Source organism: Vanessa cardui, chromosome 3 (assembly GCF_905220365.1).
Source record: "Vanessa cardui chromosome 3, ilVanCard2.1, whole genome shotgun sequence".
In the NCBI taxonomy this organism is placed as follows: domain Eukaryota; kingdom Metazoa; phylum Arthropoda; class Insecta; order Lepidoptera; family Nymphalidae; genus Vanessa; species Vanessa cardui.
The window spans coordinates 10,020,056-10,041,625 of record NC_061125.1 but is presented as its reverse complement, the minus strand read 5'-3'; the positions used below and the strand labels follow the sequence as shown (position 1 = coordinate 10,041,625).

Below are 21,570 nucleotides of genomic sequence, written 5' to 3'. Positions count from 1 at the left end.
CACTCTGTTTTTATTCGATAACTAGGACAGTTTGCGAGTCCCTGTATTATAAGAATATAGAATAACCCAACCACATAGTTCAATTAAACAGCACGTGGTCATATTTTTTCCTACCAGTGAACATGTGTGTGTATTATGGTACAATCCATACTATTAGTATGAATACGATATATAAAGTGTTTGTTGCGCTTTCACGCCAAAACTATTGGACCGATTTAAATGAAATTTGGTACACAAATAGTTCAGATCCTGAGAAAGGACATAAGCTACTTTTTTGGAAACCAAGATGTAAGTCATCTCAGTATACCAATCATCAACGTAATATTTTAAGTTGATTAGTATGTCATGAAACAGTAATTTAAATCAGGCAACTCTTATCGTCTTGATAGCAACACTACACTCTGTTGGCAGACACCACAGCAAATGATAAATATATAGGTAAAAATCGATGTTTTGTTTCTTACCAAAACAGTGAATACACATAAAATTATTTTTTGAAATAGCTAAAAATATTGTTTGAATTAGTTTATTAAAACTATTGACTTTTAATCCAAATTTACAGCCTACAAAACATTTAAGTCATTATGTCCATGTCAAAGCTTTTGTTATATCTTATTTAAGTAATATTAATCATTCAATGTAGTAGGTGGTCCATAATAATAAAACAACAAATTTAACGCATCAATTTTTATTTTTATTCTGCATACTAACATATACAACACATTTTGTATATCTCAAGCGCTTGACTTCAATCGTCACTTTAAACCTAAACTACTCTTACAATAAACAAGAAGACTTTGGCTTCCTTTCAATTAAAAATATTAAAATATTACTTCATCTAATTTGTCACCCTCTTTACAAAATACAAGCAAAATGCTAACTTAATGACTTGAAGAGAAACATAAAAGCATACTGTTTAATCTGTCTCAAGTTGGTATATTTTTATTACAAATTGAATTTAAAAAAAAAACCTGTATTAATCATTGTGAAAGAATTGAAATACCTTTAAATTTCTCTAACATGTCATTAATTCAAATCATAAAATTACAAATCAAACATTTCAATCCTGCATACTCCATGCAACCACCGAGTATCACATCCTTAAATAAATAAGAGAAGAATGAAAGGTAGCTTGAATGTAAAAATAACAAAACTACACCTAGAATTTTGAACACTACTGTTGAAATTGTTATTTTTCAAAATATAAATCAATGTTTCAGAGTTATGTAAAGTGATAATGGAACTCTTATAGAGATTCAAATTATTTATAGCCAGTCTATTAGTTACTATTCAGTGCCCATTAATATTTACATTTCGCTTAGCGTATTCGGGCAGGTTTCACTAGAAATACTTACTCTAATATTCAATAAACAAATCATATATCTAATACTCCCAGATAGATTATGACCAAAATCAAAGGCACCCATTCCCAAGTACATATATAATATTTTCGTAGACTAAGGCGTGTTTGCCTGAATGTTACACTTTTAATGCAATTGCAGATTTTTAAAGTTGTTTCACTTGTGCAGGAAATGAACAAAATGATTGTCATATATTATATATCATTTGAATATATTAAAATTAGGAATAATTTGAACTATGCGGAATTAGTTAGGGTTAGCTTATAGTTAAAGACACTGGATGTACTTACAATCTGTACATTAATTCGTAAATAAGAATTAAGGAATCTTACTTCATTATTATTTTACATTTTTTACAAGTTATCTTTATACAAGTTAACATTATCTTAAAAGTAATAAAGCTTTTGGAGTTTAGCGAATGCCATTAATTTCATAACCACATAGAAATTACTAGTATAATATTGTAATAACTATTAATGAAGAACGCAAAAATCAATTTAATAATGAAACCTGTCAAAGTTTAACACAAAAATAGATAGCATTAATAATAAAAAGTTAATACAAAATGAAAGACTTTTACCATACATTGAGATCTGATAGATTAATCGAATCTTCTTATAATCTATTTATTTCCTTATATATATATAATTATACAAATATTTTAAAGATAGTTCTCCTGTAGTTGTTGAACCAGTTGTGTGTTAGATAATTATGTCAGATTCGAATAAAATGCAGTGTCATTTATTTGCAATATAACATGAATTGTGAATCATGAAATTATATGTAATACTAGTTTTAAATGTATTATTTATAAAGTCCTTTCCGAAACAATTAATATTATAAAAAATAAAATATAATTGCTATGTTAAATACTCTAGATTAAAAAAACTGCATGTATTTTTACATGTGATGCAAAACATTATTTTTATTTTGTAATACAGAATCGCAATTGTCATTATATTTAAATAGCAAAACATTTATAAACAGTTTAGTAATTTTTAATCAATATTATACAAAATAATATTGGAATTGGAAAGGACTAATATAAGATATTGTTTTGCATTATTCACAAAATATTATGCATGTAAAAATTGTGTTACAATCCAAAGTTTAGGATATATTTATTGTTTTACAAAATTACATTTAATTTTTATAATATTAAGTAATAATATGTAATTTTTGCACAAGAAATTTAAAACAACGAAATAAATTTGATGTCATAGATATATGGGTAAATTACCAAAAACAGCTGCCATTCTAAACTATTTTAGAAACAGCTATTAACGTTTTATAATTTTCGTTTTCCAACAACAAGTATTATCATAACTTCTGTCGATCAGATAACTTTTAAGACGGTAGTAAACACAAATTCACCTGAGTGTACTTTTCCGTCTCTCTGACTTTTCACTACCAGGATTCCATTCTGCATCATCAGGATCATCACCATCAAACACTAAGGGTGATAATGGTGATAGTGTGCTCAACTCATCGCCTTCTTCATCTATTCTCGGCGGCGTCGGCTCCGGACTGCTAGGTCGATAGCCTTCCGGCATGTTGGATAACATCTCGATATACAAGCCATCTGGCAACGGGAATTGCCTTGGCGAGTACGGTCTCACTGTCTGGAATAATACAGGTGTTAACATTGTGAGAATTCTGTGTTAGTTACATACATTTATATCACATAAAGAATATTAAAAATACGAACAGTTTAATAAATATAATTTAACTAAAACAAGCAAAATAATATAAGTTGGAAATAAATTAGGTTTTGTTTTTGGTAAGCAAATTTTAAAAGAATAATAGGCTATTTGAATGGTTTTTTAAAGCCATGTTATATTATTTAGTAGAGCTTAAGAAACTCAGTAAAAGTTGATTTTTTTATTTCTCGTACATATTTGCCGAAAAATATCATATTAAAAATTCCATATTTAAATAACGCGCGAAAACGCTACTTGGACGATACGGCGCTGCAATGGGGTCGGTGACGTCACTTTACTGTATTTTAATCTGTAGTACATATAGTAGAAAAGCAAAGTTTACAAGAAAGTGACTTCATCATAAGCCCGGCCAAAAATGCTCCTGGCGTTTTGTGTAACGAGACAAACGTTAGAAAAAATGCATTTTTTTTATTGTTTTTTGAATAAATTAAGTATTATTTTCAAGTTTCGATAGTAAATAACCATTTTTAAACTTCTAATATACACTGATTACAACTCACAATTTATTTTTCGCATTGTCAAATAGCCTATTTTATTTTTGATGATTTTATAAATTAATAAGATTTATTTTTCCTAGAAAAGTAAGTAGATTTAAAACTTGCCTCATGATGTTCTGTTGGAGATGTCTGTCGTTGCAACGCGATCGTCTGCTGTATCGGTACAAGAGGTGGCGGCGGTTGTGGTTGTGGTTGCGGTTGTGATTGTTGGTACACCAGTGGTTGCGGTGGCGGTGAGAGCGGCTGCAACACCTGCGGTTGCGAGTGGTCGAGCGGGTTGTGTTCTTGGGGGTCGTGCTCAGTGTCCGTGTCGGTGTGGTTGCGACGCGAACGCCGCTTGCGCAGGTATCGGTTGCGCTCGCGACACTCTGCGCGAGTGTGTCGTGCTTGAACCGCAGCTTCCGAAATGTCTTCCTCCTGCGTAAAATAATTATACGTTTTTTTTTATGTGTCTGCTAGTTTTTACTAGGCTATCTAGAATATTTTTATAGTCTATTCCAATGGGAAGAGAGAAAAGGTAAATAACAACTTTGACCTTGAATTGATATGTCATTTGTGTTCGACTAGTGAGGTGAAAATAATTGAATGAATGGGTAATGAATGCTAAGGAATGATATATTTATTTGATCTTATAATAATAATTAATATAAATTTTTATAGTAATAATATTTTATATAAATTGCAGGTAAAATGAAAATAAAACAACAATTATTATACAAAATATTATACAAAAGGTCGTAAATAGGAAATCGGTTTCAATCACAGTCCGTTTTCATATTCCATATTACAACCAATTAAATAAATACATATTAAAAAAATCTATAATGTATTATAAAACTAAAATAATATATTTATTATCTGTATAAATTCATTCATTCTCCATTCGTTTAGCGAACATCCTTAGTCATTTTGAATGTTGACAAAACTGTTTTCGCTACTTTAGAAGTGAAAATTAAGTGGATTTATGTAATTTAGTGAAATATGGTTGCATTGCAAATGAAGATATATTAATCGAGAATTGTTTGTAGCTTGTACATTGTAGTACAATATATAGTGGAATTATCAACAAAACACTTGTTATATTCAAAAATATGGTTTGTTTTGAATGTTTCCTTTTGTCATTGGAATGGACTATAAGTGAAGTAAGGTATAATACGTTTATATTGAAGAACCAACACACAAACATTAATTTTAATTTCATACAATATATAGATAATCTCATCATGAAGAATATTCAAAACTTACTTCACTCTCAAACGACATCCTGTTAAACTTCATTACACCATTATTTAGTGGTGTTTCGGGTATCTCCATAACTCGCCATCTGTAATAACGAAAATTCCGATTGTATACTATATATACATAGTAGACTAATGTTGCTGAGAGAGCTGAGATGGCCTAGTTGTTAGAACGCGTGCATCTTAACCGATGATTGCGGGTTCAAACTCAGGCAAGCACCACTATATATATATATGTGCTTAATTTGTGTTTATAATTCATCTCGTGCTCGGCGGTGAAGGAAAACATCGTGAGGAAACCTGCATGTGTCTAATTTCATCGAAATTCTGCCACATGTGCATTCCACCAACCCGCATTGGAACAGCGTAGTGGAATATGTTCCAAACCCTCTCCTTAATGGAAGAAGAGGCCTTATCTCAGCAGTGGGAAATGAACAGACTGTTACTTTACTTTACTTGTTGCTTTTGTATTTAGAACTTATAAATCAATTTTATAAATGATAAGAGATTATTCCGAATTTAAAAGTGGTAGCAATCACTCACTTTGGCGTTATGATCTCCTTGTAGGTGAGTATCTCCGGTCGCGTGTTGGCTGCCACGCTCTGCGGTATGACGATGTTATCGATATCGAACGACTGTCGTCGCCACGCGCGCCACTCAGTGCTGCTGCGACCGCGCCTATAAAACATTTTATAAATAAGACCATCATCAAATCATTCACCCGCCTTTCGACTCATACCTACGACCACGACCCATACCTCGATAGGATTGCTTTTGAAGGTTAGTTAGTACCCCATACAACGGAAGTGGTTTAAGCTTCAACATGCTCTATGTAAACAAATTTCCATCTGATATTTATCATCTCTATAGACACTCGCAGGTTGAAGTGGATTGAGTCAATTTTGCTCTGAGTTGACCAACACATGACTTTTAAAATGCTTTTTTTTTAATAAACTTTTTTTACAATAGATTATTATAGCTTTCTAACCATAAAACATTGTAACAGGACCTCAGTATGATGCCTGGTAATACTATAAATAATACAGTTTTCCAAGACTAAAAGTGTTTATGAAGTTTTCTCTGACCTGTCTTGTCCGGATGTTGATGTCTCTTCATCCCTATCTCGTTCTTTTATTTTTCGCGATAAAGGTGGACGGCCTCTTTTCAATCCTGAAATAAATTTAAAAAAAAATTAGATTTTTACAAGTTAATAAAACTTGTTCCATACTTTACTTTTGCCAATATATATAACATACTATAGTATTTATAACAGTACAGAGTAGTTACATTAAATCCATCCTACTTTTTGAATAATGTTTCGTTCAAAATATTTGAACTACAGAACATGGAATTACCCTATGCCTTCCCAGTATGTTAAATCAAGATCTACAAGCACCTAAACAGAAGATATAAAAGTACTGTACTGTCGGCATAACAAAACAATACATAAAGTACTCAATATTTATTTGTAGCAATCATATTAGCTAATAATCCTGGTGAACAACCCTGCTTATATAGTTAATCATGTTGTGTATAGAAGCTCTTAGCAAGTTATTTACTAGTATTCAAGCGTTAAAAATGCCTCTGTTGCCAAATTTAAAAAAAAAATATTAAGGAATGCTTGTGTGCAAAAGGTTATTATACAATTAATGAGTTTATGATCGATAGCACACTTTGGGAATGAAACGATCGCCTCCTGGCTATTTCATCTCGTATTAAATTGTTTATATAATATATGAGACAAACAACAAAAAAAAAACCCGCTGAGTTTCTTTCGCCGGTTCTTCTCAGGCCAGGGTATTTTCTTTTCCGAACCGGTGGTAGTGTTTCAATTGACCATCAATAAGAAACTGTATCAAATCAAATCAATTCTATTCAAGTAAACTTCACAATGAAGCGTTTTTGAATCGTCAATAATCAAATACTACCACCGTTTCGGAAAGCAGCTTCTAGCGAGAAGAAACGGCAAGAAACTCACATAGTTGCTCTATTCAAATAAACACATTTACAATGCTGTTATTGATAGTAATTAACGTCCTATGATGGAACCCGAGCCTAACTCCAGGCGTTTCTCTCTAAAAAGTACTCTTTTAATGAATAGTATGTAATGCTTCCATATTGAATACAGTTATTTGAGTTAGAGTCGAGATGGCCCAGTGGTTAGAACGCGTGCATCTTAACCGATGATTGCGGGTTCAAACCCAGGCAAGCACCGCTGATTCATGTGCTTAATTTGTCTTTATAATTCATCTCGTGCTCAGCGGTGAAGGAAAACATCGTGAGGATACCTCCATGTGACAAATTTCATAGAAATTCTGCCACATGTGTATTCCACCAAACCGCATTGGAACAGCGTGGTGGAATATGTTCCAAACCTTCTCCTCAAAGGGAGAGGAGGCCTTTAGCTCAGCAGTGGGAATTTACAGGCTGTTGTTGTTGTTGTGTATCCTATAGAAGCTCTATTTACTAGTATGCACTGTCACTCACTGGTGGGGTGTCGGCGGGGCGCGCGGGGCGCGGGCGGGGCGGGCGCGGCGCGGGGCGCGGACACGTGCGCGCGCCACGCCTTGCCGCAGCGCGACCGGAACCACGACCGCGACGACAGCGCCGATAGGTGCACCGATGGGGATATGTCTGAAACAATTTTCCAACATTATTTGCTTGTGTATAGTAGGACACAAATTAGATGTAGCATCGGAAAATGCAATGGAATGAAATTAAAACCGATTACTGCCGATTTATACAACCAATAGAAATAGCTCCCTATCGCGCCATTTGACGCTATTCGTCGCTATAGGTCATATGATTTTACAAGTTATTACGTTTGTGCGAAGATCATATTCGCATGACAAATAAATATTGATAATTTGGTATATCGTACACAATTCGGGTGTGATCGGTTTTACGAATTTTGCCGATGCGACATCTAAGTTGTGTCGTACTATAGTTGACTACAATTGGTGGTATCATTCAAGTTATTATTTCCTCATTTTAAAAATAGTGAACGTGACTAAAACGTCAATGTTGCACATATGTTCGAAATATATTTTAAACTTCATAACCTGCTACGCCTTTCACCAATACATTTGAAAGACAATCGAAGCATGAATATAAAAAGTATTTCGACGGTAATAATTGTAGTCGTGCCTCTTTGCTTAATTTAGCTGATTAAGATAATCTATATTTATCAAAATTTATTACCAAAAAATTTCTGCAGAAAAATTAGATTTACTAGAATATACCACTGATTTAAAAATAATGAAAACTTATTGTTAATTATATTACAATTTTTCAGGATATAATTGGCTATGGAATTAGTCGTGGTACCCTTGACGTCGCTGAGCACGGGATGGTAGGCGGGGTCGACGAGCGCGAGTCGGCGGCTCGGCGGCAGCGTGGCGGCGGGCGGCGCCGGCTGCGTTGGCTCCGCGCGCCCCGTGCACACCGAGCAACTCTCCACGTTGCGGCGGCAGCTGCATCTGTAATACACATTAGATACACGATAAGTGGTTGATGACACACTATAGTCTGTTCGCGTTAAGAATGCATTGAGTTGTCATTGTTCACCGGCACCTTTGACCAATCAACAGCAGCCTGTAAATTCCCACTCCTGGGCTAAAGGCCTCCTCTCCCTTTGAGGAGAAGGTTTGGAACATATTCCACCACGCTGTTCCAATGCGGGTTGGTGGAATACACATGTGGCAGAATTTCTATGAAATTTGTCACATGCAGGTTTCCTCACGATGTTTTCCTTCACCGCTGAGCACGAGATGAATTTTAAAGACAAATTAAGCACATGAATCAGCGGTGCTTGCCTGGGTTTGAACCCGTAATCATCGGTTAAGATGCGCGCGTTCTTAATTTAACCATTTAAATTTGACCAATCAAATCTTTTCAAATTACAAAGTCAAGTTCACATTGAACAGGTAAAGATATAAGCTCGAACGTGATGGTTGCGGATTTAATTAATTATTAACTGATATTTTTATAATTTAAATTATTTTTTATTATTATCAACTGATATTTAAAAAAAATGAATACCACAACAATTTGTAAAAATAAAAGTGCGAGAAATGCTGCCATGCTACAAGAAGAAATTGCCATGTGGGATTTAGCTAATATTATGGAACTCGCTGCAGAAAATTATTTTATTATAAACACTAACGACGACAGTAATAGTGTAAGTAATAGTGATTAAAATATTAATGACTTAATTTCGATTTTTTACGTTAATGTGTACTTTTTAAATTCATTACACTTAGTCTTTAAAACAAATATAATTTGTTGGAATTTTAACACAAATATACATACACCTTTACCCTTCTTTCAAAAAGATTTGATTGGTCAAACAATGACAACTCACTGCATTCTTAACGCGAACAGACTATAGGTGCAAGTAGGTATAGTAAGACACAAATTAGATGTAGCATCGGAAAATGCAATGGAATGAAAATAAAACCGATTACTGCCGATTTACACAACCAATAGAAATAGCTCCCTATCGCGCCGTTGGACGCTATTCGTCGCTATAGATTCACGCGTCAGAGAAAGCGAGTGCATGTAAATCGACGCGTCAAATTGACGAATATATTAGGTCATAATATGATATTACAAGTTATTACGTTTATGCAAAGATCATATTAATAAATAAATATATATTGATAATTTGGGATAGCGTACTTAATTCGGATGTGATCGGTTTTACGAGTTTTGCCGATGCGACATCTAAGCTGTGTCGTACTATAATAGTTTCTTTGTTTCTTGAGAAACTGAAATATATGGTATGACAAGTTATTTACGAGGACACTCACTTGACGTCCGAAGGTTTAGCCGCTTTCGTCGTGGCTATGTGAAGATTGTGCATCTGCAGAAGCTTCCTCTTCTTAAACGTATCCCTCCTAAGCGGCCGTACACGAGCGCACGAGCACACATCGTCGCCGGGAAGACTGCCCTCGTAGCCTACCGGCTCACCTTCGAACTGCACGGAACCTTTAGCTTCACGGACCTGAAATAACATACAATTAATCGAAACATTAGATGAAACGTATAATTTAACTAATACAAAGTATGAATCACTAACAGGAAATAATGATTAATTTTCAAACGAATAGACATCGACCATTTCGAGACAGATAAGACGCTTTCGAGCTACGGGTTTCAATGTCCTCTAAAACTTTTCTCAAAACCAATTATAGCCATAAATTTAGCGTCTACATAAGTGTGTTTGTATTTATATATCATATGATAGATATTTATATCAGAATGAAGATTATTTTCAAAGTATTTACGGCTGAGGTCTTATGAAAGCTAATTTAACTAATACATTGTTTTTTTTTAATGCTTTTGAGTTACAAAAAAAAGTATGAACTCGAATAACCTCATCGAGGTTAATGAAATTTAACAACATACGTCATATGGATTTATGTCTCCGCACAGTCGGTATTATGTTACGTGATATGATAAACAATATTTTCCGAACTGTCTTATCTTATACCGAATGTTTGATCTGAAGCTAATAACAAAAAGTGAAATATTTTATCGTATATTTTTCACATAGTATATATTTAAAAAAAAAAGAAAGCCCGTATGACTGAGCTGCTATTATCGAGTTAAAATTTGGTACACTAATAAAATTTCAAGCCCGCATGTAATGTACAAAGAATTTAGATTAATTACTGTTATAAATATACAGTATTTCCTAGGATTCGAGTTATACCCACTTTAAATAAAATAATATTATTATTAAACCAGGAAATAACTGATTGTTATTATCGTAACAAAAGCAATCGTCAAAACTATACACATTCAAATAAAAAGTCAGTATTTTTTTTCGGTGTCATACTAACATTGCATATTTAAATCAAACACGTCAAGCACAAATTCCAATTCGCATAGGAATGGAACAAAATATTTAAGATTACAGACGACTGACCTAAATACGTAAACAAACGTATGATAAGATTAGATAACGTGTTACTTAATTTGCTTATGACCAGTTCCTATATTAATAAACGATTTATTTCCCTCTTATCACTTTAATACATATACATCAGACTTTTAATCAATATATATATATCTGAAAACCGTACGGTTAGTAACCTTACGTACTACGCACGATTTATTGTCCGGACAGAAATTAGTTACAGTGACTGCATAGTTATTTTTGTTAAGGGTGGCTAATGTTGTCGAATGTGCAAGTCGACATGGCCCAGTGGTTAGAACGCGTGCATCTTAACCGATGATTGCGGGTTCAAACCCAGGCAAGCACAGCTCAGCTCAGCGGTGAAGGAAAACATCGTGAGGAAACCTGCATGTGACAAATTTCATAGAAATTCTCCTACATGTGTATTCCACCAACCCGCATTGGAACAGCGTGGTGGAATATGTTCCAAACCTTCTCCTCAAAGGGAGAGGAGGCCTTTAGCCCATCAGTGGGAATTTACAGGCTGTTGTTGTTGTGCAAATTACATATCATTAAAACGTTAACTTAATATTTTGTTGTTGTTTCGAAATTTCCGAACCTCTAGGAAAGCTTAAGTTCGGGTCGGCAGATATGCATTTATACCAGACCATGACCCAACCAACCAATAAAATTAATTTTCTTACATAGTTTCTCGAATCACATTTAATATTATATACCATACCCAATTGTTATCTATATTTACTCTATATCAATCTATTATTAACAAAAACTTTTCTGCGTTTCTCTTCTAGACATTTTTTTGTTAATTAAAAAATTATCACAAATTAAAAGGACCGTAAACATGAAAATGTTTCAATTATAGACATGTTAAATAATGTAAGTCACGAATGCGTCCTTGAAACGAGGCAGTTGAACATGTTGAATAAATGAAATAGGTCAAACGGAGCTTGTTCATATTATTAATTTTTTACAACACTAGCAAACATTGCTATATGCTTTATGTTACACAATTAACAAATGTGAATTTTAATTCATAATTCCTAGTGTAACCTCAAACCGAAAAAAAAAGGAATCGATAAACAAAAAAATATAATTATGACTAGAAACTTTTTCATTTAACGAAATGTAATGATGACTTGCGCCATTTGAGGAATTTCATTTCTAATCGCAAATTTTGCATTGCACGCAACAAGCAAGCAAGCAGGCAAATAAGACAAGTAGGTACATTTTTATACGTCGACGAAATCATAATCACCAGAATTTTCTGACATACAAAAGAAAGCCTCAGTATGTCTCGAAACGAATGCATTTGTTGCAGTTATTTAAAAGTTATTACAGATAATTAGCGTAAAGAACATAAAAATTGTCTTTGTACCGTTAAATATTAATTGAAAGTTAATACTATGTAAGGACAGAAAGAAAATATCATGTATTTTATGTAAACTGTAAATCGGGCTCTCATATTATGAAGTCGCATTTTAATTCTTAACAAGTTATCTGTCTAGAGTCTAGACAGCATACAATGGTTAAACTATGACCATGAATCACATATGATTCATAGGACGAGAAAACCTTGTACAGAATTTCCCTTAACAAGCATTTACTTATAACAGCATTATTGATATGTAAAATAAGTATATAATGCATATTAAGTGTATTTTTTTTAAATGTAATTTATTGCGGTATAAATTACATAGTCTGTATTAATAATTATTAAAAAGGCTAATAAAAAACTTTCTATAAAAAAGCTAATAGCTTTCCAAACTCAAACTCAAATCCCTTTATTCAATATAGAAGCATTACACTTACTTATTGATTGTCAAATAAACACTACCACCGGTTCGGAAAAAGGAACACCCTGACCTGAGAAGAACCGGCGAAAGAAACTCAGTGGGTCTTTTTTTTTGTTATTTTTCCATTTTAATGTTACCTAGGGAATTTTGTTACTGAATTTTAATGAGAAATTAATTTAATATTTATTAAATCATCTTTGTATTGTAAGATTAATTTAATCAGCTTTATATTATTTGTAAACGACCCTTTTCTTTATATATACCGGTCTCATGGTCTGTAAATTATATATCCTTAAATATTTAAACTATATATACCGATACAAATAGCGATGACTATATTATTACCGGAAACCTTTACGCAACTGCCAACAACGATTGTGGAAAGTTTGAACAGAAATTAAAATGAACCTTTCAATTCAAAGTCGTAGGAACAATCCGGGAGGAAACGTGAATCCGTAGAAGCGCATAGGGGATAGAAGTTCAGGAATAACCCTCCTTTGTAGTATACGGGATGCTTATTCAGACTTCGTACGGTTAAAACAAGGAAGTATATTTTTAACCAATTTAATAAAAACTTTCACAAACACCGGCGAAGGTTTTGTGATTGGCCCAGCTAGCATTTTATTTAATTTAAAAAGTTTTACGCGAATACAGAGAAAGCGTGGGCCGTGTCAATTAGGTACCTACCCATAGCCTATTTCAAGCAGAAAAAGATTAAAATCAAACAAACAAACGTATGTGAATACTTATGTCCTTTTAATGGTCGAGTCGTTTACGTTTTTAAATCTAATCACATTAATGTTGCAGGACGCGGCATCACGTCTAAATCGTTTTTACGGATTATTCAAATTAAAAATGTTTAGAATGCTTGTATATGTATATAATACATTTCTTTGATGGTCTTTATCATCATGGTTCTCGTATCTATCATTCGTTAAAATTACTCAATCTTTAAGCCAGGACAGAGCATTACTAAGAATTCATCAACAAATAGAAGAACAAATGAATTGATGGTCTACCAAATTCCGATCTACCAAAACAGGCTAACAAAATATTATGTCATTAAATATTTTTCTCGATCAAGTCTCTTTTTTTAATATACATGGAACAGGAAATCAATTTTCGCAAGTAAAGAGTAAGAGTCCAATATAGCTTTAAAAAAAAAAAAAAAATTTATGTATTACCACTTGTATTTCTCTACTTTCTATGGGTAAAATTCATTCCCATATATTGACCCTTAAGACTTCCCAATTGAAGTTTTGATTTCTAAACAGCCTTTCTTAATGAACGTCCGAAAGGAGTAAAATTAAAGTCAGTCAGACTTAAGGTTTCAAAGATTTCGATATGAGTCAGTCATTTTGCTTATATATAAATATAGCTATATAAAACACAAAGGATTTCCATAATGTTATCCTTAAAATCTACGAAAAAAAAAAACAAAGGATTATTTAAATTACTAAGTGATTGTATCAAATAAACTTCAGCATGTAATGTACATGCTCTGTTGAGTTCAACTTTGTTTATATGTTTGAATTTCTTAAACAATTGTTCTACGATATTTTATCAAGGTTACTATCATATAAATCAACACCACAATTTAACATTAATCTACTTATATATAAATTCTTAAATATTTATTCTTATATAATCTGTACATATAATAAAATTGGAGTGTCTGTTTGTAATAAAATAGCCCTTTTATACTCAATGCATATGTATTTATACATTGTACATAAAAAGCGAAAATATCATTTTTACATTTTTTGTCAGTCTGTCTGTTTGTTTCAGCTTATCTCTGGAACGGCTGGACCGATTTTGATGCGACTTTCACTGGCAGATAACTGATATGATAGGGAGTAAGTTAGGCTAAAATATACATTTATTTGTTAAATTCAAACGCGTTTATGGTCGCGGACAGCTAATAAATATATATACATAAATTTTATCTAGTGTGATTTTTAATCCATACACACTGAGTCTTATTGTAACTCAGACTGGTTAAAAGAGCCTATAAGATTTCAGTCTGCCTATTTCTAAATTCAGAGGAAACAAATCACTCATAAGATACAGTATACATGGGACTCTTCAAACTCTCTCTATACTCTATTCTAACCATAAGAGGAGAAAACCGAAATAAACAATATATTGTAATCAAAGATACTTGCTACAGATCAGAGTATTGTAAAAAAATAAATATACAAGAGCCACGCAAACTGTATCTCGCGCACATTAAGATTCGATTTTGCGCCTCCACTGGATAAAGATATATTAATCACAAATTAGTTGTGCACAATACAGCTAAGTTATTAGCAAAGCTGCATGAAATACTTAAGTTCAAAGGTTTGTTTATCTTTTTTCCTACTCCCTTAGGAATAGGCGATAAGAGTCTTAGATATTTTTGTTTTATTTTTAATTAATCTAAATCTAATAAATGAATCATGGTCAACATGAATCATTTTAAGTTAATATTTAACATCCTCCCTTAAAATGTTACATAGATAGATACATAGAAAGATTATTTTTTATAGCCGAGACTGTTCCTGTCTGACTGACCTGTCTGTGCAAGTCGTTGTGCTGCCGTATCTTGTACTCCAGCTCTTGCACCTGCACCTGCAGCCAGCACCAGCGCGACGCGATCGACGCGCGCGCCTTCTGCCACGACCACAGTGCTCGTTTCTCACTGGAATCATTATTGCATCATTTTAATAAAAAATTACTTTATATTTCAAAAAAAAAAAACAAAAGAATGTTACGTCTCCCACTGTTTTTATAGTTCCCCAAATCTTAAGAAAACCATCATAACTATATAATCAAATAACTGAATTAACTTATCGACATACATATGTAAGTAGAAATGTGTGTTAAGGAGGCTTGCATTTATATTTGTTCATTTATTTTAGGTACATGCATTTATTATACAACTGTATTCAATCATTGATAAAAACTTTATATGTTATTTAACTTCTATTTGGTGTCATTATGTCAAATATTTAGAATACTAGAATTCCATTTCAGATAAAAAACGAAAATAAAAAATAATTTATGTTTACTTTGTATACAAATATATATAAAAAATTATAAATATAACAAACAAATTTGATCAACCACTAATCTAACATTATTAACCATAATATTGCAGATTTTGAATTTAATATGAAACTAAAATAGAATATAGGTCGGCTTATTTTCAAGTGTTGTTTGTTTGAAAAGAAGATTAAGCTTATAAAAATAGAAATGATATATTTAATATTAGCAATATATGTGATTTTTAAAAGCTCATAACATAAGTATATAATATATATAAGTGTTTTCAATTCTGATTTAAATAACTATTATTATCTATTTAATAAATTATGAGTATTGTCTATATAATAATATTGAATATATAATAACTAACCATTTACTAAATAAATGTATTCTAAGTAACAATTAAATATATAAATGAATAACCAATTGTATAGTTGATTAACTGCTATTTTATTTTATATGTATATTTGTTATTTCAAGTGATTCTTAGAAGTAGATTTAAATATTAAAGTTTTCATTAGAGATCTAAATTATATAATCATACATCTAGCTCCATAATCCATATTGTAAATAAAATTGCACAAAATTAGAGTTAAATTAAAATATTACTTAATATTTACGGTCATCAGAAATCTAATATATATGTGATTAGAAAATAAATATGAATCATATCTATTGTAAATAAATAGTATTACTTAAAATTTTAACATAGAAGGCAATGAATTTTTATATTCTGAATCAATAGAAATTTTTCATTAATTTTAAATAGCTTGTTAGAATTTTTTGTAAATAAACATAAAATTATATATTGTAGTATTGTTTAAAAAGCCTGTACACTATGTTGATGACTTTACTTTAGGAAAAAATCTATTTTACAACACAATAGAAAACCTTTTTACATTTTCTATTCTATTAAAAAAGTATTTAATACTTTTATGTCAGTTTTAATTTTTTAACCATTCAGTTTCTGTAATTCAGTTAGCTTGATGTGAACTGGTTCTACAGAAAAAAAATACAAAACCAGTTCTACTTTTTTACACTTAAAAACATACCATTAAACATAAATATTTTAAAAAAAAACTTAGTTTAATACTAGTCCATTGCTAATGTAAAAGAAAACTAATTGATAATAAAATAATATGTTGCCTAAACAAATACTCATTATGAGCATTTAAACTTGCAGGGCTTGTAAGATACAGGATTCATTTTCAGAATCTTACCCTAATTAATTATTAGTGGTCTAAACATTCCTGAGCTACTTTATTAGTTAATGAAATAAATATATGTAATATTTTGTATATAGCATAGAATGAAATAGTATATATTAACCAATTTCTGTTAAACAATCTTAGATGTTAAAAACTATTATTTTGTTGTTTTTAGACTCTGTACGTGTAAATATTTATTATACTATTTATATATCAATAATATAACTCACATAGGCATGTGCTGTTGATGGGGGTTGTTGTATGTGACTGCTTCATCGTTACTCTCAGCTCCTGATGAGGAAGCAGTAGCATCCGAGTCCAACTGATGTTTAACCACAGATAAATGGGAACGGAGTGCACCTGCAGAGTCCTCCAATCCAGCTAGAGTACCAGAAGCTATTCCAATGGATGCTGATCGTGTAGCATCTCCTTTAGATGTTCCCGCTCGATAGTATTTAGGGCCAACTACGGAACGAGATGCTGCATTAGCCTGTAAGGCCGCAGTGGTCTCTATTCTTTTTAACAAAGCTTTAATGCCCATTGGCCTTCCTCCACCATCTTTGCGAGCACCACGAGCACTTTTTTCAAAGGACTGAGCTGCTTCTTCTGATATTTTCTTACCAATTGCACGTGCCTGTAATATCCTCAAACGTCGCAACAAAAAAGCACAACGGCGTTCAAGGCGCGCTTGTAGGAGTCTAACCTTATCCTCTGCAGCATCTCCTTCAGAATCAGCAGTATCAGCAAGATCAAATCCACTGAGAGGAAATATCACATCTGGATCACCAGTAGACAAAGTATCCCCTCCACTTTCTAATGTTTTAATTGCTTGGAGGAGGTCTGCTTGAACCAGATCACTATTACCCAGATCTACAAGGATCTGTTCCATTTCTTGTGAATCTTTAGCTAGGCTAGGTTGATTTTGGAGTCCCATGTCGTCTTCCTCCATGGGTGTAGCAAGGTTGTCGACGGACGCAAGGGCCCGTCTTCGGTGGGTTAGCTTCTCGGTCTCGTTGGTCGCGTCGAAGTGGTTAAATTGGGGTGTCACAGAAAGCGCCGGGGCCATGACACGAGCGTCGCCCGCCGCGGACGCCGGCGCAAGACGCGTCAGGGCGGGCTTCCTACTTCACTCATTCCAACCTTATATAACGTTTCACTTGTACACTCGTTCACAACATTAACACTGTTCTGCACTTCACTAAACTGCTATAAGCAGTCATTCTCCGGATCAATCACCAGCCGGCTCTTGAGAGATGAAAGGCGAAGACCAAAAGCGTACAGCGCGCTTCTGAAAACAACGGTTAACACTGATTATATGCCGGTTTTTGTTTATACGGAAGAAACATTGTTATCACTAATAGCTCATAAGTAATAAACATTCAAATGGCTGTCTACAAATCCACATTATTTGAAATTTAACCCACGTGATAACGAATAGAGTTCGCAAGCGGTCGTAGTAGCTTGTTTTCTGTACGATATGGAACAGGAAATGATACACTTCTCAAACACTTATTGGGGAATCATTGATACATTGTTTTCACATGGCACACACAACTAGTTCATTACGAATGAATAAAATAATGAAAACGAAAAAAAATTAATAGTAATGGCGGAGTAGGGGCTAAAAACACTATTCAAATGAGTATGAATTCAATTCTAGTGACGAAACGTAGCGTAGACCGCACCAAACGCCACAAGCACTGGACGACTTCTGAATGTTAAAAAGAGATAGCTACAATGTCCCTGAATTAGTACTTGCGCGGTAAAGTCAAATACGCAATAATTTATAAACATGTTGAAACATGAAATGTTCACAGCTAATTTAATACTTAAATAAAATCCATTTTTAATAAAATGTATTTTTAAAAAAAGTAATTACATAAACTTTTACAATATCTACGAGTGTAAAAATATAAAAGTCTCGCAATTGATACCTTATAGCTTACCGCCACGCTTTATTCTAACAATAGAGTTTAGTAGGGAAAATTATGACGAAATAATTGAAAAAAATGTGTAAATCCATTTTGGGTGAAGTAAATGAAACGAAATGGAAAAATATTTTTCTTTTATATTAAATACAATTATATTTCAAATTATTTATATATATTGGTGGTACTGTACCGAGAAGCAAATGAGCATTTACGAAGATTGTAAATATAATTACTTAGTTATTAAATTTAGCTCAAGATTAAAACGTTTTATAGATTTTTGTATACAGACATACTTTTTATGCATGTTCAATTTAATAAATATCGATAACTTTAATATTACAAAACATAAACGAACGTTTCTCCGTGAATGCACCGTGTGTCACATTTTACGCAATAAAAGTATGTTAATTTAAAGATTATCAGATAAAAGCATATAAAATTTGACCTTTCAATAATTATATAATAATCTAAATGTTATTTCGTGACATATTTTTAATATTTAACTAATTTCACTTTTTCACTCACAAGCTCTACTTGTTAGTAAATATATTTTACTTTCTTTAGTAAATAATTTTTATTTTTATTAATAAAAAAATATAAATATACAGTGTTCATATACTTATAGTAAAAAAAGAACTATTCATAATATACAATACATATTGTGATATTACATATATCTCTTTTGAGAAAATCAATTAAGCGAATATTTTTTTTTAATTAAATTTTTTTCCAAAATGATTTCTTTATTGCTTTTATTAAATCTTTATAATTCATATGCATTTTTTAAATCTTTTTTGGCAAAAAGTATAACATATTCTACACAATATCAATATATTAAATAGCATAATTGTGACAAGAAGTAAAATTTCTTTAATAGACGTATACAAATCTAGTCTGCGAGATAAACTTTATTTTTAGTACAATTCTATACATAGCAGGTTTATATTTCATTTAGAAAAGTATTTAACCTGTCTTTATTATGTATTAATCTTGCTTTCTCTTTATAATAAAAGTTAAAGATTCGTTTAGTGTACTAATGAATATTTAATGTTGATTTATAAATCTAATCTATGTAGTGGTAGAAGTTATCACTTCAAAATATTATCCTAAGTTTCACTATAATTAATTAATAGAACTTATTTTGTTAAGATTTCTTAAAAATGGAATGAAAATATATGAAAATAAACTGTGAATAAAAATATTCTTACCTTTAATATGGTATTTGTTGAAGTTGCTTCATATTTTGGATAGCTCTTTTTCAGTACATAGACATCTATTGCTTCCATATTGAACTGCAAACTAAACCTATAATAGAAAGAAATAAAAGAAAGGATAAACTGTTTCACAAATATATCTTCAGCATTTCAAAATCTCTTAGATTGTGGTGGTGACAGATAACTGTCAGAAGTTAGCAAGCAAAAAATGACTTGTGTCATAAAAAGTTCATAATTTATAAGAATGTTTTAAAGAAATTATCATTTTTTATTAATATATGTTATACCATTATTGAATACATAATAACAATATTTCAAAGTTGTTAAGTTGTAATAACAAATAAAGATTCTCTGTCAAATATATTTTAACTATCTAAATGAAAAATTGAATTTACAATTAGCTAATTATTTTCATATTTATGTACTATTTAGTCAGTCCATTTGATATTCCTGAAAACATAAATATAACCAAAAATCTATTTATTAGTAATATGAAACTCACTTCATCAATAAAGGAATAATATAATAAAAATCATCAGTGTAATCATTTTTCGACTCAATATTTTTCTTGTTAAAATATTACAATAATAAACATTTATTCAAGTAATGAAGAATTTTTTCATACAATAAATTTAGAACTACACTTAATCGGCATAGTCACTTTAATAGAAAATGAATAGTAGTTACGAGCACATTTATTAAAATGGAGTTTAAAAAAACATTTTTAGCACATGCAAATTTAATTTAATTTTTATCTACTTTCCATCCTAAAGATGTATTTTGTTATGTTATAGATAAATTTTTATCAGGTACAACATATTTTGTTGAATCTCGTAGGAAATAAAAGTCAAAAGAATCTTTTTGCGGTCTAAAATATTTCACAAATTCTGTTTATAATGAAAATAAAGTAATTAATTAACCTTAATTACTTGGAGTATTTGAATTTGTGAGTGTAAGTTTGTCTAATAAAAGTAATATAAATATTATTTTGAAATAAATCATCACCTCATTCCACAATCAACAACTTCCTATATACATAATACATAATTATTCATAATTACTAATTTCTTATGTCTTAAATCTAATTTCAATTTTGCAGTATTTGAAAATGACTACTTTCTACTGAAATTAAAGACATATGATAATTACAAATTCACTTTCTTTACTATAATTGATAAGAAATTTAAGATATATTTTTTTAGGAATTTAGGTATGTATGTATATAAATTCCTAAAGAAATATCTTTTATATTAGATAATACTTAAAATTTGTTTTTGTATTATTTTTTTAGGCAATTAGGTATATAGCTTTTTGAAGAATTGGTTTATTACAATATATATAATATAAAGTAGTCATTCAACTTTTTGTGTAAACCGTTTTTATTGTTTTAATATTCTTATAACTTTATTATCATGAAAATAAAGATGTTGAACTTACCTTAATGAACACGCGAAGACAATATATAAATAACTACTAAGAGTTATTACTAATTGGTCAATATTATTATTAAATTTGGCTATGTACATTCGATTACAAAATAGGTGATTTTTTCTATACATATCTATTAATGTCAATTGGAAAATAAGTTTAGTTTAAAACTATAACAATCAATTACATAAAAAATATATTTGAGAAACATTATTTTTTTCTATTTATA

The 21,570-nt window shown here is 31.3% G+C and overlaps 1 protein-coding gene across 5 annotated transcripts; it reads right to left on the bottom strand.

The window, feature by feature from the left end:
- Positions 1 to 2,311: 2,311 nt before the first annotated feature.
- Positions 2,312 to 21,566, bottom strand: LOC124543544 (KAT8 regulatory NSL complex subunit 1). Of its 5 annotated transcripts, none has more exons than XM_047121772.1 (12): positions 21,351 to 21,566; positions 19,908 to 20,004; positions 16,999 to 18,056; positions 15,087 to 15,213; positions 9,629 to 9,822; positions 8,145 to 8,296; positions 7,305 to 7,451; positions 5,903 to 5,987; positions 5,361 to 5,495; positions 4,825 to 4,903; positions 3,685 to 3,996; positions 2,312 to 2,983 (listed from the first exon to the last, which is right to left on the bottom strand). In XM_047121772.1, the coding sequence occupies exons 3-12, from the start codon at positions 17,832 to 17,834 to the stop codon at positions 2,732 to 2,734; spliced, it is 2,319 nt and encodes a 772-aa protein (XP_046977728.1). In that variant the 5' UTR covers positions 17,835 to 18,056; positions 19,908 to 20,004; positions 21,351 to 21,566; the 3' UTR covers positions 2,312 to 2,731. The 5 variants fall into 5 exon arrangements, with proteins under 5 accessions (XP_046977728.1, XP_046977730.1, XP_046977727.1 ...); XM_047121774.1 differs by having other exon boundaries at positions 16,999 to 18,053; XM_047121771.1 differs by lacking the exons at positions 19,908 to 20,004; positions 21,351 to 21,566 and adding an exon at positions 18,193 to 18,484.
- Between the last annotated feature and the right edge of the window lie 4 nt (positions 21,567 to 21,570).